The 18,226-nt window shown below is 36.6% G+C and overlaps 1 protein-coding gene across 1 annotated transcript; it reads left to right on the forward strand.

Moving 5' to 3' along the window:
- Positions 1-1,848: 1,848 nt before the first annotated feature.
- LOC140152674 (uncharacterized) lies at positions 1,849-14,037 on the forward strand. The gene is made up of 16 exons (XM_072175128.1): positions 1,849-1,985; positions 2,837-3,028; positions 3,327-3,668; positions 3,884-4,345; positions 4,480-4,887; positions 5,020-5,547; positions 7,311-7,746; positions 8,318-8,479; positions 10,172-10,356; positions 10,745-10,904; positions 11,192-11,303; positions 11,602-11,776; positions 12,089-12,233; positions 12,378-12,546; positions 13,215-13,402; positions 13,618-14,037. Exons 1-16 carry the CDS (start codon positions 1,974-1,976, stop codon positions 13,653-13,655), a joined length of 3,714 nt encoding a protein of 1,237 aa, XP_072031229.1. The 5' UTR covers positions 1,849-1,973; the 3' UTR covers positions 13,656-14,037.
- The last annotated feature ends 4,189 nt before the right edge of the window (positions 14,038-18,226 follow it).

An 18,226-nucleotide genomic window follows, 5' to 3' on the forward strand; every position in this document is an offset into this window, starting at 1 on the left:
CATTGTCATCATTATATTGAACTCTGAAAATTATCAATTTTGATTCATAAAAAAATAAAAGGCGACGCGGACCCAGCGAGCTTCTAGGCTTTATTTCGGGTTCATAAATCACCAAAGTTAAGATTCTGTGACGTCTATGCAAATCACATTAGGTGGCACTTACCGTATCCTTTCTGATGATATGCGGAATGAAGATATGACACTTTGACTGAGGTACTAGTATTTTGGGTTTATAAAAAACAAGTAATGTACAATACCATTTTTATGCTTATTGTTTTAAATTCACATTGTTCCTGCATGTACGCCTGGGTTCACCAAGTTATTGGAAAATGTATACAATCTTACGTTGAAGATATTTTCATCCTAAATATTGGCATAAGATAACGCTGGTTAATAAAATAATTCCCAGTTTAATACAGCAAAGGTGTAATAAGAATGTATGTTCGTGAAATACGATATCCAGGTAGGCTCATATTTTAAGTCTAGAAATTTGAACAGATCAGATCCTGTTCATTAAAGGCCTAATCAGTGATTTGCTCATTCAGAAAATCGTAAAATCATCAGAAATTACCTTTTTTTGCACCTTAGTTAGTATCATAGATGTGCTAACATAATAGGATATTTGACATGAAACTGTAATATCTCTACATTGGTAGAGAAATTGGCTACTTGTATTTGACGGCTTCATCTTTGTACTGCTGTTTTCCCCATTTTTTGTTTTGTTTTGCTGTTGTTTTGTTTTTGTTTTTGCCAAATGTTTCATTTCAAAAATACCTAATGACAATTTTAATGACTTAATGTCATCCAATGTGTAAGACAAAATATTACGGTAAAATTCACTTGGTTTTGTCGAACAATATTCAAAATGCTTATGTCCGTTTAATAGCTCTCGTTTTAGGTTTACTCAACTAGCGGGAATCGGTGCGAAGCGCGGGTACCCGCTAGTATACTTGACTGGTTGGGATTTTGCCATGACTCTATAGCTACAGCTAAGATAGAGAACTCAAGTTTGATTTAGGTACGGAAGGGGGGGGGGGGGGGGCGGCTGAAAATCTGAAAATAGGTTCATCGCTATACCAATTTTCCAAGAAATTTGGACCCATCGCTTTACCACAATTTTTGGCCTAACTTAATTCAACACAATTTGCAAGTTTGTACATTTTCCCCCAAGTTTTGGTGACAGTGATGCAAAATTGGTCTATTGACTGGAAAAGAAATGAGACACTTTTGATCCAAATTGGCCTAGAAAAGGGGTCATTGGTATCACAATGGGCGGCACCTCAATGAATAAACATTGAAAAGAACATTATTTGAAATCACGGATGTGTTTCGTGCGTATGTCGTCAGTTATATTACGTCACAAAATCTTAATGACAGGCGACCCGGCAGAAAGTCTAGAATCTCAAAGGGTCCTGTTTTGCTCTCTATTGATAACACAAACATTGATTAATTCTATTCAGAATTCGATAATGAAGGACAAACAACTCCATTCGTCAGATATAATTGATATTATTTGTTATATATAGTAGGCCTACTAAAAAGAGTTTTTATGTTGCGATTGATTTTTATTTCACATCGTTTCATTAAGTACATCGGCTCACCATTTGCTCAACGTCATCAGAGCCTAATTCAAGGGTACATGCAATAACAGAACCCCGAATGGATACGCAGAGAGGATTATTTTTGACGTCATAAACTGCATCTGAGACGCACGCATGATGGTGTTGGACATAGCGACAAAGTATATAAAGATGAGGAAATATCATTTCTGGCATAGTCGTTTTGATGAACTCAGGAATTACAAATATTTTAGAAGGGTCATCTACAGATACAATTCTTATATTATATATTTTCTACTTGGCACTATCGGTCAACTACATTGGGCCTAAGGAACTGCCAAAAAACACTAGGTTCTGCACTGAAGACTGAAGAGAGAAGCGTGAGATAGCAGGGCTCCGTCGTGTTCACCTACTATGAAGTTTGTGGTATGTACACTGATACTGTACTTTGTACAGTAAAAGATGCTTTGAAATTTCATGTGCTAGGTTGTAACAAATTTATACAATTTAGAAAATAGTATTAGGCAAACATGCCACTTATTGATTGTATGTTACTTTACTTAATCGTCAAGGTAATTTCTTATGCTACTACATACATGACATATTAAAAAGCTTTGTTTCAATAAAATCAGTGGTCTACAAGCGAAGATATATCCAATTGCGTAAAGTAGTCCTAAAACAACTTGGGCCTTTTTTTCGTGTCTTTGTGTAGCAAAAGTGACTGAATTGACTTGATCATGTAAAGGTTTTCTGTTAGCCAGGATATTACTGATCCTACAGCATATCACATATACACCATGTGTATATGTGTATATGTGATATACACCCTAACCCTAAGCCTAAGCCTAACCCTAACCCTATAACCCTAACCCTAAGCCTAAGCCTAACCCGAACCCTAACTTTAACACTAACCCTAACCCTAACCCTGTGTGTTGGGAGGTGAGATGGGTATTCTACAGCTATGCCGATTTGATATATTGCGTTATAGATACAAAGTTTCAATTATCATGATATATATTTTGAAAGCGTGATGAAAGAAAATGGTTTCATATCTAAGTGTAAGACATTATGTCTTACACTTTTAACCGCTCGTAAGTGTGTGCGTATTAGAAGTAAACATGCATATTATTAACTGTGTATGTTACCAATCCCACCCGCCTTAATGACTTTATTCTCCGCTAAACGTGAAGAACTCCACACACGAAGGGTGACTCTTTTTTAACCTATAAAATTGTATTTTGTGTCAAATGTTTATTGAATTTCTTTTTCTTTTTCAGACATCCCAAATCATAAATGCTAGCATTCTATGGCTGTGTTTAGTCATAGGACAAAGTAATGCATTGCAATCAACAGTAGTCGACACTTGGAATGGTGGCTTCAAAGGAAGATTTGACATACCGCTTTCGGAGTCCATTTCTAACGGATGGAGGGTCACACTTCGTTTTAGTCAACAGGTGACAAATTTGCAGGTAAAGAAAACTTGTTATGTTAATTTTGTGATTGTTTTATAAATTTATAAAAGTATGGAATCTGTCCTTCTTTAAACACCGCTCCCCTCTAAAAATGCACGTTGTTTGTTTATTTTGGTTTTGAGATTAATACTTTCAGTTCTGTAGAAATTATTTTGCCGAATGTGTGGTACTCGAGATATAAAAATGTGCAAAATTGTGTGTTTTATCTGTATGACTAAAACTCTGTTTCAATGTTTCATTTTGGTTATCACAAAGCTCTCATACTATAAGCATATATATCCTCTTCACTACACAGATTTCGAATGCCGATATTGTTTCCAATAACAACAATCGTATATACGTCCTGGAGAACAAGCCATACAACTCTATCGTCACCAGTGGCTCACTTAAGATGGACTTCATTGCGAACACCAATGGTAATGCTGGTAGAAGAGCTTCTGTGGAGCTAGAAGTTTTACCTCCTCCTACCCCAGAAAGGGGTCCTGATGAATACCAATGCACTTGTGGATATCGAGTGGATTACATCGATTCATGGACCGGTCATTTGAAAGCAAGAGTGACAATTCCATTATCAACACCGGCAACGTCAGGATGGACATTATTCTTGCAGTTTTCTGATCCGGTTTCATCTATGCAGGTATGTTTTCATGTATATGTAATGTCGAAATGATAAACCCATTTTGTCTCTTGCGTTCTTTCTTTCTAGTTCTCTGTTTCTCTTTACTGTCACCCAAATTCAACTCACGTCTATGTCGTCCTTCAAGGCTTCCACCCTAGATGTTCTACTTTTTGTCTTAAATTCTCAAAATAGTTGTGCTCATCATAAATATCTTGTGACTGTCTCTTTTTCAGGTCTTCAACGGTGACAACAGGGGAACACGAGACAATGGATTCATTTATAAAGTTAAGAACTTACAACACAATGCCTACGTAACAGACCAACTGGTACAAGAATTCATCGTCACATTCACTGGACTTCAGCCCATCATTTACCCTCAACTAAAAGATTCCACTTCTTGTAATTGCACTGATGTTATGACAACTAGCGTGCCTGCAACAAAAGCATCAACAACACAAGCATCACAAACAACATTGCAAGGATCAACACACGGACCAACATCATTAACGACACAGGCAACGGAAAGAATGGCTCAAACTGTATGTCTAGTTAGCTCTTGTACCTGTGGTTCCAGTATTACAGTCAAAGGCAGATGGTCTGATAACGTGAAAGGAGAGTTCAGTATTCCCATTACAACTGCAACGAATTCCTGGAATTTGGAGCTCCGCTTTTCTGTTCCAGTTGACAATATTCAGGTAAATTTTGATGCTCCTTTCAGATGGTTATATAGATTACATCATGACATATCCTCCCTCTTTTGCACAAATCCAAACGTATTTTTGTTGCTGTTGTTTTAAATAGACCTTTGGAAATTACTTATTTCTTTCAGATTTGGAATGCTGGGGAAGTTTCTAAAAGTAAGGACCAAACTACATACTACTTAGTCAATCTAAACAACAACGGTAATCTTTCTCCAGGGCAGATACTGACGATGGAGTTCATAGCAACGTATTCTGGTACAGAAGAACCAGTATGGGATGTTAAGTTATCTGGACAGCCTGTTTGCGGGGAACATTTAGCAATAACCACACAGCAATCGGCAGTGACCACACAAGGAACACCTTTACAAACAGCAGGATCTGGATGTCTAGAAAGTATATGTACGTGTGGATCCAATGTTACAGTTTTAGACAGATGGTCTGGTAATGTGAGAGGAGAGTTCAATATTCCCATTACTACGGAAACGAATTCCTGGAACTTGGAGCTCCATTTTTCTGCTCCAGTTGATGATATTCAGGTAATTTTTTTATGCTTCTTTTCAATTAGGTTGGCTGTTATACGCCCATTCAACCCAGTAGATCTGATTCATTTGCACAAATGAAATTATTATGTGATGAGATTCATGTTTCATTTTCTTTACTTACTTCAGATTTGGGATGCTGTGGAAGTGTCCAGCAGTGCGGACCAAACTACATACTACTTGGTCAACGCACAGTACAACAGCAATCTTTCACCAGGGCAGACATTGGCGATGGAGTTCATAGCAACGTATTCCGGTGCACAAGAACCAGTATGGGACGCAAGGTTATCTGGCCAACCTGTATGTGGACCTGGACAACCTGCACCACAAACTACCCAACCTTCACCAACCACACAATCTGCATCGAACACACAATCTGCATCGAACACACAATCTACAGTAACCACACAATCTTCAACAACCACAAAATCTGTAGCAACCACACAATCTTCAACAACTACACAGTCCACAACCCAACAAGCAACTACACAAATAGCATCTGGATGTCTTGTGAATACATGTACGTGTGGTTCCAGCATGAGCGTTGTTACTTCATTGGCTGGTAGTCTGATTGGAGAGTTCAGTATTCCTGTTACGACTGCAACAACTTCATGGGATGTGAAACTCAAGTTTTCTGTTCCCGTTGATGATATTCAGGTAGGTTTTAATATTCTCTTTATCATGTTCACGCAGGCCTTATTCTGTTGCACCCCGTATATACAGCTCAACTGATCATACTTTTCCTACATTCGACCTTGCATGATTTTTGAGTTGACACAGTCATGAAAATAACTATAGATACTTGACAGACCATTAGTAGCCCAGTTCTGAACCTTTTCATTGATCATTCATAACAATAGGTATCTGATGGATCAGTGAAGATAAGAAGGGATTATAATATATCCGTAACCTTGATATTATAGTACATCTCGAGGAAAAGTGCAATGGACATGTTTTCATTTTATGTTTCAAATATCCCGCGCATGAAAATTGAGTATTTAACCCAAAATGGAAAATGGAACAATTTATTGGAAATCTGTTTTAACAGATTTTTTTTTTACATCTTTTTCTGCACTGTATTATACCTAAATTAAGAAATTTGATAAATATTCAAAGAAAATATAGGTCATCCAAAAAATGTTGATTTTTTACACATTTTGGGGCAAAAAAGGAAAAATAAGCTAAAATATCAAAATCTGTTTTAACAGCTTCATTCATCAAGTCATAACAAACGGCCTACATGCTTAATTTCTAATAAAATATTGAAATTGTGAAAAATATAGGTATTTATTGATTTTCATGTTTTTCTTGCAAATATGCTAATAATATGCAAATTATGAAATTGCAAAATAAAGTTTCTACATAGCATACATCTTTCAAGTGTGATGTTCAAAATGACAGACATCAAAAAGAGATTCGATGAAATGTAAAGGTGTAGTAACAATTTTGGCATGGACTGTCTGGTTAGGAAAAGTACGGTAAGTTGAGCTGTAATCCCAAGCTATTTACATGCTATGCCTGTTTGAAATCTAACAGAACATTGTACATTCCTTTATAGGAAATAGACCATATTTGGCACAGATGTAGAACTATTGCTATGCTGAACAATTCTTTATATAGAATTAAGTGAAACATTTCAATATGAGTTCAGATATTTAGATTGACAAACGTAGTTTGTATTTACCGCATATTTTTTACCCAAAACTGTCATAATTACAGTAGATATAACTTCCACAAGGAAATCTTGCTGCAAATCTTCACCTTTACGTAGCTGCACGTTTGCCAATATACTGTGAACATAAATACATGCTGCGACACTGAGGACGAATCTTCTCTATACGTTTATGACAAATCCATCTCTACCATGTCTACAGGCATTTTAAATGATGAAACTCACATACACCGCAATAACTATCTTCAAAACTGCCGCCAAAGAAAGAATACTTTAAGGTTACTCAAGCGTAACAAATACTTTATTCCATACAAAGATTGCTTCGTAACATCATAAATAATCTATAGATATTGCCTTTATAGTGGAAGTAAGAACAGGACCCAATAAAAAATACCTGCTTAACTTTTTCCAAAGAACTTTGTGCTGAACGGTTAGTAATTTTACAGATTTTCAAAATGGGTTCTTTTGTCAAAACTTGGAATTTTCCATTTTTACACAATATCCTGTAACTTCTATCTATTAGAAACGTCCAATTTTTAAAATCTAGAATTCCGAAGAAAGCTAAATATATATAAACCTTGTAAAAAAATTTAACAATACTGCCTGCTAATTCAATCCTAAAATTAACTTTCCCGGTATAGATCACTCTGAGACACTCTGTATATAGCATTCAGAATTGTACTTCGTTCTTCCAACACGTATTTTTTTAAATACAATTTTCTTTTTCCTTTTTCTAATAATATTTCAGATGTCACATGCCGTGGTAGTGTCCAACAGTGATGACAAAACGACATATTACTTACGTAATAGATATGACAACGGCAATCTTTCACCAGGACAAACATTGAGACTTAGGTTTGTGGCTTTGTATTCTGGTGCCGAAGAGCCATCAGTATATGATACAGAGCTATCTGATCAACCTCTTTGTGGAGATGGACAATCTACAGAACAAGTTACGCAATCTGCAACAACCGCTAAACAAATCACATCCAGTAAACCATCTGCAACAACCACAAATCTACCGGCAACAACCACAAAAGGACAATCTGCAACAACCGCAGCCGGACAACCTGCAACAACCACACCCGGACAATCTGAAACAACCACAGGACAACCAACAGCAACCATCAAAGTTCAACCTGCTACTACCACACAAGGAAATGAACCTGTAACTGTCCCTGGAAGTAAGTTTCTGTTTTATCTGCTTGTTTCTATTTGTTGTAGAAAACATTAACCTGGAATATTATGTTGGTGGTCTTGTTAGAGAATCATGAATTTAAAAAAAGATGATTGTAATACACAATAGAGGCTCTGCATGCCTTTATCGATTGGCTCCAAACAAAGAATTTGAACCGGTGCCCTTCACCGTAATCATGGCGCAGTGCAGTCCATTCAATCAAATGTTGTCATCAACCTATTTGATGGTAGTGCATTTGTTATGTGTGTGAGACGAACTGTCGCGGTAGATTGCAATCAAGTTTTTGTGTGAATGCATTTGAGAAATCCGCCATATATAACGGTATGATACGTCAAAATGCACAACCTCTATAGTGTTAGTGTTGTTTCAAAAACGAACTGTGTTTACCTAATTATACTTTACGTACTCAGAATAAACATACCACAACTCATGAAAGACAAGCTTGTTGAACCCAGTTAATACTCGTATAAAGTTGTAGGTGAAAATTAAATTAGTACTTACCCAGAGTACTTGAAATGAATCTAACCAATAGTACCAATGTTTCAATTTTTATGCAGTGCCATATCCCTACTATGAAGTTTTAGAGAAATCTATCCTCTTTTACGAAGCTCAGAGATCTGGAACACTTCCGTCTAGTCAGCGAATCACGTGGAGACATAACAGCTTTGAAAATGATGGCAATGATAATGGTGTGGATCTGAATGGAGGATGGTTTGATGGTAAGTTTGCAAGACACTACTTAGAAGTTAGATTTAGATCTGTTATACTTATAACTCTAGCCATGTCACAATGTACCCATACTCAAAGACCAGTAAATAATATTTATAATGTAGAATTACTTAAAATACCCGTGCTATTTAAGCGATGCCAACAGAATAGCTAAAATGCTACATGAGGAATACCCGTGCTATTTAAGCGATGCCAACAGAATAGCTAAAATGCTACATGAGGAATTCGCAAAACTTGGCCTACGCATAACCGTCGACCAAGGCCTAAAAGTGATTAACTTTCTTGACGTCACTTTCAACCTTAGCAATGGATCATACCGCCCCTACATGAAACCAAACAATACAACCAAGTATGTCAACACCAAATCCAACCACCCAAAAAGCATCATCAAAGCCATTCCATTGTCTGTGAACCAAAGATTATCTAGCATCTCAAGTGACACAAAGCAATTCAATGATACTAAGAAACCCTACCAGGACGCTCTCAAAGATGCCGGCCACGACCATACCCTGGAGTTCAACCCGCCACGCACTAATGACCAAAACGCCAGCAATACCGAATCGCGCAAACGTAAACGTAACATCGTATGGTACAACCCCCCTTCAGCAAGCATGTATCCACTAATGTGGGTCGAAAATTCCTTAATCTCATTGACAAGCATTTTCCCAAAGGTCACGTTCTCCACAAACTATTCAACCGCAACAATGTCAAAGTTAGCTACTGCTGCATGAACAACATGTTAAGGATCATCAAAACCCACAATGAGTCTATCATCAAAAAACCTGAGGACGATACAACCAAACCCACAAAAACATGCAACTGTAGAAAACCCAAAGAGTGCCCACTAATGGGAAACTGCCTTGTTAAATCCATCATCTACAAAGCAACCGTCACCACAGATAATGATTTGAAATCATACATCGGATTATGCGAAACCAACTTCAAAAACCGCTGGAACAATCACAAGTCATCATTCAAACTTGAACATAAAAGGAAAGAAACTGCACTTAGTAAATACATTTGGGACTTAAAAGACAAGAAAGTAAAATTCAGCATAAAGTGGTCAATACAAAAGAAAACCAACTCATACACCAATGTTTCTAAAAGGTGCCATCTCTGCTTATGGGAAAAGTATTTTATCATCATCACTGCGGACAAATCCACTGCATTAAATTCTAAATCAGAACTCATCAGCAAATGTAGACATGCCAACAAGTTTCTCTTGAACAATGTTTCCTAATTATAATTTTATGTTTATATTAAAAACGTTAAACATGTTTAAGGAGAATTAAAATATATATGTAAGCGACACCGTAAGCGACACGCAAGAAAGCGACCAGAGCGTTAAACATGTTTAAGGAAAAACGCAAGCGAGCGTATAAAAATCATGCGCGTTAAACATGTTTAAGCTACGCGATAAACGCATGACTCTAAGTTTGTTCTACATTTCTCTCATTCACCTGAGGAGCCTTCGGGCGAAACGAATCGTAGTGAAAATGGAGTAAATTTGTTTCTTTTAATGTTATAATAGTTATATTATGTACATTTGGATGTCAGGTAATAGTGGAAATTTTACTGTTGCTAAAACAATAATATTTTAGCATCCATTCATGCAAATCAAATATTGGTGATCTTGTAATGAAATGTTAAAAACGTCATTCTTTTTTCATTTTTGTTTTCAGCTGGTGATTATGTGAAATTTGGCCTACCAATGGCTCAAAGTGCTACTGTACTAGCATGGGGTGCAATTGAGTTTAAAGATGCCTATATAGCAGCTCAACAGTGGGACTGGATGCTGGATTGTCTTAAATGGGCTACTGATTACTTTCTCAAGTGTCATACTGGACCTAATGAATTCTATGGGCAGGTAAGTTGGTTCTTGATGGGAAGGTACTCATAATAAGGAACGAAATGAGCCACGTGTAGAGAGAAACAATATTCCTATAATTTGAATTGAATTGAAAGAAGCACATGATGTGGATTCAAAGTTATTTGGTTTCTCTGCAATCCTGAGGTATGGATTACAGACACACTACTATATAGGATTTACTTTGTAACTTGCAGAAATCAAAGAACCCTTATCTGTTGATTTTGTGTAGTATTGTATACTGTATGTTGAGAACTCAAATTGAATGAACTTAATTTCGGGTGAGATATTTAAAGGGCAGGAAGATTAGAAGTTGATTCATTCAACTGATTGCAATCATTATTATCTTCACAGAACGAGTTAACCATGTTTAATCGTTCACTTCCAGGTTGGAGATGGGGGTGCTGATCATGCATTCTGGGGGCGTCCTGAAGACTACACAGGATACAGACCATCCTTCAAACTGGATATCAATAACCCTGGTTCAGATGTAGCAGGGGAGACTGCCGCTGCTCTAGCTGCAGCTTCTATCGTTTTCCGTGACTCTGGTAAGCATGGTTAGGATTTCATGAGTCTCAGAACTCTTTATTTACCTACACCATTTGGGAGCTCACGTTGGTCTGAGCTTGCTTGCGGGACTTTCTCATATTTTGGATATACGAGCTTATAAGGATATAACCATGCTGATAAATTGCCTACATGGTTCCGTCCGACTGCTTTATATAATTTCTAAATGTAAGGAATATACTTACATTTTAAACACACACATTATCGCTCCTAATTTTAATTGACAAAGCATTGACGATCAACATTTTCCTTTCTGCTTTCGAATTAGATGCAACATATGCAGATGTTTTGTTGGACAGTGCTGCTGAGCTATATGCCTTTGCCAATAACTATCGCAGTGTCTACCACAACTCTATTACAAATGCAGGAAGTTACTATGCGTAAGTAAAAATATATTCATATGTGACTTGATGGTAATCATTATTTTAAGAAATAACATTAATGTACCGTTTACTTACATTGGCACATCTCTATTTCATTGTATTCATCTTTTATCTGTTCAAAGACGTACATTGATAATCATTCAGAAGTAATATTTTGTGTAAACATCCTCAATGTCATCAAATTAGTTTTCTCAAGCTGGGTCTCCTCAATTTTACAACAATATTTTCCTCTTCCATTTTCGAAGAAATGGTTATTTTAACAAGTTGTTGTGTTATGTACTAATTTACCTTTCAGTTCCAGTGGTTATGGAGACGAGTTAGCCTGGGCTGCAGCCTGGATATACAAGGCCAATGCTGCTAAGGGTGTTGCAACCAACCATTTGATTGAAGCAAAGAATCATTACCAGACATTTAATCTGCAAACTGAACCATGGGCTTTCTCTTGGGATGATAAGAAGGCCGGAGTACAAGTAGGTGTCAGATCACAATCATATTTAATATAATCAAATCAAAATCAAAATCAAATCAAATCAAAGAATCCGAGTATTTAGGATACAAAGGACAGACCATTAGATTTCCGGCAGCATGGAAAATTTTTGAAAAACAAAATTCGCTCTAAAAAGACTGTCTAAAGTCTGTATAAAGATATACTTAAATTTGGAATTAAATTGTTACCCGACCAAAACTTGCTTGTCCTAACACAACACATTATTCAGGAAGACAAATCCTGGACTTAAAAGTTTGTGTGCTAATAACTATTATTTTGATTGCTTTCTCCTCAGTTGCTCCTATACATGATCACTGGTGAGAGTCAGTATCAGACAGCAATTCAGAATGCCATAAATCCTTGGCTACCAGGAGGTTCGGTACCCTACACACCTCAGGGACTAGCTTATAGAGATCAATGGGGAGTTAACAGATATTCAGGTGAGTAGAGGAAGGGAGGAATAGAGGGCAAAGTTGTACAGAATGTATCAAACATATATTTTGCAATTGACTCACATCTTCCTCACTTGAAAATCGAACAAAATCAATATTTCATATTAACATTAATCTTTGTTTTACATTCAGCCAACATGGCTTTTCTCAGCTTGGTAGCAGCTGAACACATTCCATCAAAGGCCACAGACTACCAGAATTTTGCCAAGAGCCAGATCAACTACATGCTTGGTGATGGAGGACGCAGTTATGTTGTTGGATTTGGGAATAACCCTCCAACGGAACCACATCACCGCTCCAGGTAAGGGTGTGAATCACCACCACATCAAAAAAATCCAATGGTTCTTTCACTGCTCTAACATACGTCATACTCATAGGTACACTTATTTGGGAGCTGGGGAGGGAGCAGCTTGACCTCTACCCCGGAGTAAAAATACTAAGTGACAGCAGACAAAGCTAATTTCAGACAAATCTTGACTTTAGTTTTGACAAACTTAGTGTACAATGTAGTTATTTTTTTCGCAAATTTGCAGTGGTGTAACTGTAACCAACCTTGTACAATCAAGGGCGTGGCAAGGGGAATTTTGTGCATGTCACGTGGATCGGAGTTGCTCGTTGGGACGTTTGCCATGGACATCTGTATAATTGTCTGTAATAAGCTGTAGAATTACAAGCAGGGGTCCTCGGAGCCGCAGCAGACACCCCGGGTAAACTCAAAGTCTAATACCCCCGCGTACAATGTACTTTGCATACATTGTCCTGGTAATTGGTAATAACTCTTTGGAGCAGGAAGCCGGTAGTGTGGTGATATTCAAATTATGTTGTAAAAACATTACGGATCGGCTTCCACCATGTCCAGTATGTTTTTTGTTTGTAACATAATTATTTGTTTACCTGTAAGTGATAATAAGTTACTCACACAGTCACACTTCAATTTTAACCTTTCATATCTGATTTGTCTTTTTGCAGTTCATGTCCAACATCCGGCACATGTAACTGGAACGATTTCAATGCTGCCGGGCCTAATCCACAGATCTTGTATGGTGCACTTGTTGGTGGCCCCAATAATAATGATGGATTTATAAATGACCGCACAGACTACATTTACAATGAGATTACAACAGACTACAATGCTGGATTCCAGTCCGCTGTTGCAGGTAAATTATCTTGGAATCAGGAGGAAGAGGCGGAGAGAGGAGAGAAAGAAAGAAGAGAGAGAGAGAGGGAGAGAGAGAAGATGGAGAGAAAATATCTGGGGTGTACAGGGGTCAGGGGTGTCCGTATCTGGGGGTGCGTGAGTGTGTGCTTTCCTGCCTACCTACATCTATGTCTGTTTTTACATTGTTAACGTTCTTTCGTTTCTCTATTTCAGGTATATATGAACTCTACCTTACAGGAGATACGTCATGAAATCAGTACTTTGGAAAATATTCATCAGTACTTTGGAACCTTTTGGGGGTGATTAGATCAGGCCAGACGAAATATTTAGCGAGCATTCTGGAATTCATTCAGAATATTAAGTACTCTTTAATTGTTTAATCACATAAAGATGTTCTTGTAGGTAATACACAAAGATGTCTTATTTTTTATTCACAATGATAGATAATGATTAGTGGAATTTTATTATATAGGTAAAACATGTCCTTTTCTACCATGTCTACTGTTCACTTGGTGAATGGTATTTTGGAAAATGCACTCCCTAAAAAAACAGCGGAAGGAATAATTGCGTCCCTGTTTGTCTTAATGTTTTACACAAAACTGAAATAATTATACTAATTGGATCAATAATTGTTATTGCCAAAAATTAATTTTGAGTAGAAATTCTATTGTATAATAAATCAAATTATTGACAATGTTTAAAAAAAATTATATTCAGTATGGTATCTGTTTCCATACAACTTCATGAACATTTTGATAGTACAATGACAGTAAAACAAAACAATTTTTCTTCTATATTTACAACATTTTAAATTCATAGATTTAAATAATTCGTTATTATAAATATTCAATGTTTAGGGGGATATCATTTTCTTCAGAAGGGGATGATCATGAATATACTGAGAGGGGGTCATAAAATTTTTTAATCAAAAATAGGGGTTTATATTTTTTACACCAAAAATAGGGTGATAGGGTGTTATAGAATTATTAATTTTTCGCGCGCTGCGCGCATTCCTTAACTTACAATCAGTTATATTCATGACCCACCCCCTTCCGAAGAAAATGACATCCCCTTTAAGGTACGTGTTTCTATGGTTTCTATATGTATCTAAAATTTCAAAAGGAAGCTAGAATTTGAAGTTGTATTTTAATTTATAAATTTGAAATAAATATCATACTTTTTATTTACTAATGGCAATTAAGTGAAAAAAAAAGCCTAAAAAACCTTTGCGTTTGTTCTGAAATCTTTGACGATAAGCCTGGAAGTTCATTTTACGCGGGGTAAAAACTTGATACGTGCGAACATGGCAAAAAGGGACCCCAACAGGTGAAATTGGGCATAGCGTTTGAACCTGAACTAGGAAAGAAACCAAGTAAAGTTTTTCTGTTAGCCAAGGTATTATGGTTATATTCATTGTTGCCATGATCTCATTCATTGTTTTCTAAAAAGTGAAATTGCAATTGTATAATTGTTTTTGTTACAGCCTGTATATTTGATGAAACTCTATTTACCTATTGCTGGATGGAGACCCTTACAAACGCTTACAATGCAACACGGCAGAGTTTTATTCTTCCATAGAGGTCTTGAGTGTGTCTAGTTATAGTCAAAAATATTGTAGTCATAGACAATAGTGCTGGCCACTAGTTTAAAATGATATATCTTGAAGGACTTTTTTTGTACAACTTTTAATTTTGTAAAGATATTGTTGTTATATTATATTTATATTTATGGACTAGGGGCCAAATAAAAATAGCAGCCAGGTGCTGTCAAGATATATGAATTATAATCATTGTTTTCTTTGTTTAACTTTTATATGATTGGAATGTAAATCAGGGGCGTAGCCATGGTGGCCGTCTCGGATTTTTTTCAGGGATAAATAACATGCGGACGGCATAGAGTAAAGTGTCCTTAAAATGACCAAAATTGACTAATGCGGACGAAAATTTGGCTTTGCCCCCTCACACTCAAATCCTGGCGTCGCTACTGAATGGAACTGTACTAGATATATTCATAAAGACTGTTAGGGCCGATACAGACGCCAGGTATTCGACGTAGAATATTCGATGTCACATGTCTTCATTATTTAATCTAAATCTATTTCCGGTATATGTTTATAAAAAAAATAAACAAGCAAAAAGTGTTAACGAATGTTTAATGACATAAAATCGATAATATTTTGTGTAGAATGTCTGGTGCAAATGTATTATTGAATTTACGTCATCAAACATTCGTTAGAAGTTAAACATTACCGTAAATAAAATGGGAATAGATTAATTAACGAAGACAGTCATGCATCCACTAAAACGTCTGTAGCGGCACTTATTAAAACATTATATAAAAATAGTACCTTATGATTTCTGGTCCAATAAAACAGTACCGAGAGTGGAATTTTTCGCATAAAATAATACATTAATCTTTAGGTGGAATGGTGCCTTCAGAAATACAGCCATCCATTAGGTAAGTGACGGGTGTTTCCATAACCTGACTACCTTTTTTGACTACCTTTTCTGACCAGCTTTTACAGTGAGCCCTGTGATATTTAATTCTTACACTATAGACCACAATGGCCTTATCCCAATGCCATAGTCCAATAACATTAACTAAACAATCATAGAAGCAAACATCAAAATAATGTCAAATAAGATTGTCAAAAAAGATGGTCAGAAATGGTGGTCAGAAAAGGTAGTCAGAAAAGGTGGTCAGGTTATGGAAATTCCCATAAGGGACTGCTATATCAAAATTCACTCAACATTACACTTCCTGATCTTTATCTTATCTTATATAGTGAAGTCTTAGAACTACATGAATCCTGGTCAAATCAAATGGATCCAATCCCAGCAAACACATAAACATAAGATATTATAACATAATAGACACTGCTAAATGTTGGGTTCTGGACTAAACAGTTAGGTTTTTATACACTCAAAAGGAATTAGTTACACATTACTATGTTGAAAATGCATAAATTTCCCAGCAAACCAGTTTGGAACTAGAGTCAATAGAATCTGATCGAGTATATAAGCCACCGGCCAGTAAATATATGTTAACTTAATGGGTTAATTTTGACCACTTTTATAATATGACCTTTGACCCCAGAGGAGGCTTAAAGGCATTCCTACAATGCACTATGATTGGGAAATTTGATCAATATAACCTAATTTTAAATGCAAAGTCCCCATTGCCACACACACAAAATGGTAATTTTAAAACTGCAGCCAACAAGCTGATAGTTGAGACTTATTTATATTTGACTTTCTTACAGGAAACATTCATATTGTCCCACTGTATTAATTGTATTAATAAGTCTCAATGTTTTGAATGTTAAATAAAAGGATCATGTGAACACCAGATATTTGCACACAATCCCAATGCAAGGTATGGTCACCTGTGCAACATGTGTACAAAAGCCAGACATACAAGGTCAGAAACCCCATTGGGTTATGGGAATGTCTTTAAACATCCTCTGCTTTGACCCCTAAACTTTGACCTTTGGGATCATAAATATTTTGATTATGTTTGGAATGTCATAAGAATCGATCCTGTTGAATTAGAGCTCGATTGGACCAATTCAGTATCGAAGTTACGTAATGTTACTATGTCAACGGGATCACGCGCTAGAGTAATGAACCACGATCGAAATGATCACCACATAAAGTATATGGCACTCGAAGGCATACCAAAGTAGCGTGATCCGGTAACCAAGAGAATTACGTAACCACTTCGATGCTGAATTCTAAAATTTGACCTTTGACCCCTATGACTTGACATTGGGTCACAAATGTCATTAAATGCATTTTCTTGTGTTGAGATTGTCAAAATGGTTATTTCTTGAGCCCAATCCAAGAATGTCGGCGATTTAATCTTTTATCTCTATAACGTGAGCCCTGGGTCGCGTATGGGATCAACTGTACTTGTTTTGTGTTTAGGATGTCACAAGAATTATTCCTAGTGAATTTCAGCTCAATCTGAGCCTGTTTGTAGATTTTGACATTTGACCTTGAACTTTAACCTATGGGGTCGAGACTATCATAGACCTCCCCTACCATTAGTGTTGCATCACTGTAGCAATACCGGGCCCTATCCGTCTTCCATAGGCTGAGATACAGCCAATTTGGCTAAATTTGACCCCAAATATGTGACCCCCTAGTAAACACCAGTCAATGGCCATGCATGTGTGCAAGTGACATCACCAAGCTATTTCACACATAGCAGAATTTTTTGAAGTTCTTTAGACTTTGACCGAAAATTGCCCCTTATTGATCTTTGACCCCTTATCTGTGAGCACCCCATATGCACCGACCAAAGTCGAGTCACATGACTTAACCATGTCACCATCGCATGCTGTTTGTAGAAGAAGATACGATTTAAAGCTAGTAGCTAGGTCAAAGGTCACAGCCAGGTCGAAGTCCAATGGAAGGTTTGACCTTGCCCAGTGGTCATTTGGGTCAAGTATGGTTGAAATATGTCAATCCATGGTAAAGCTAGATGCAGTTAATTGGTTGCCAGAAGAAAGAAGAAGAATTGACGCAAGACAGAATAAGCCGACTTTGTCGGCGGCTTGTAAAAAAATAAATCAAAATTATGTATTAGTAACCCTTTTCAATTATTTAAGCTGATTAACTCTCCCGGGTTAACTCTATTGATCATCGATAAAAACAATGAGATACAAAGAAAATATCAATTGATGTATAAAGAAAATTTCCTTCAATCAAAAGGCATATTGATCAGGGTACTTACCCCTACTCATTTAATCTAAGCATTTCTAATTTCAAGAAAAAGCTTTTAACACGCTTTAACACTCTAATCTTTGTTGATATAATAA

Source organism: Amphiura filiformis, chromosome 5 (genome assembly GCF_039555335.1).
Source record: "Amphiura filiformis chromosome 5, Afil_fr2py, whole genome shotgun sequence".
Lineage (NCBI taxonomy): Eukaryota > Metazoa > Echinodermata > Ophiuroidea > Amphilepidida > Amphiuridae > Amphiura > Amphiura filiformis.

Excerpts from the sequence above, each read along its gene's own strand:
- LOC140152674 (XM_072175128.1), top strand. Across the intron at positions 4,888-5,019 it reads CTCCAGTTGATGATATTCAG|ATTTGGGATGCTGTGGAAGT; the intron begins GTAATTTTTTTA and ends TACTTACTTCAG. Across the intron at positions 12,547-13,214 it reads GAACCACATCACCGCTCCAG|TTCATGTCCAACATCCGGCA; the intron begins GTAAGGGTGTGA and ends GTCTTTTTGCAG.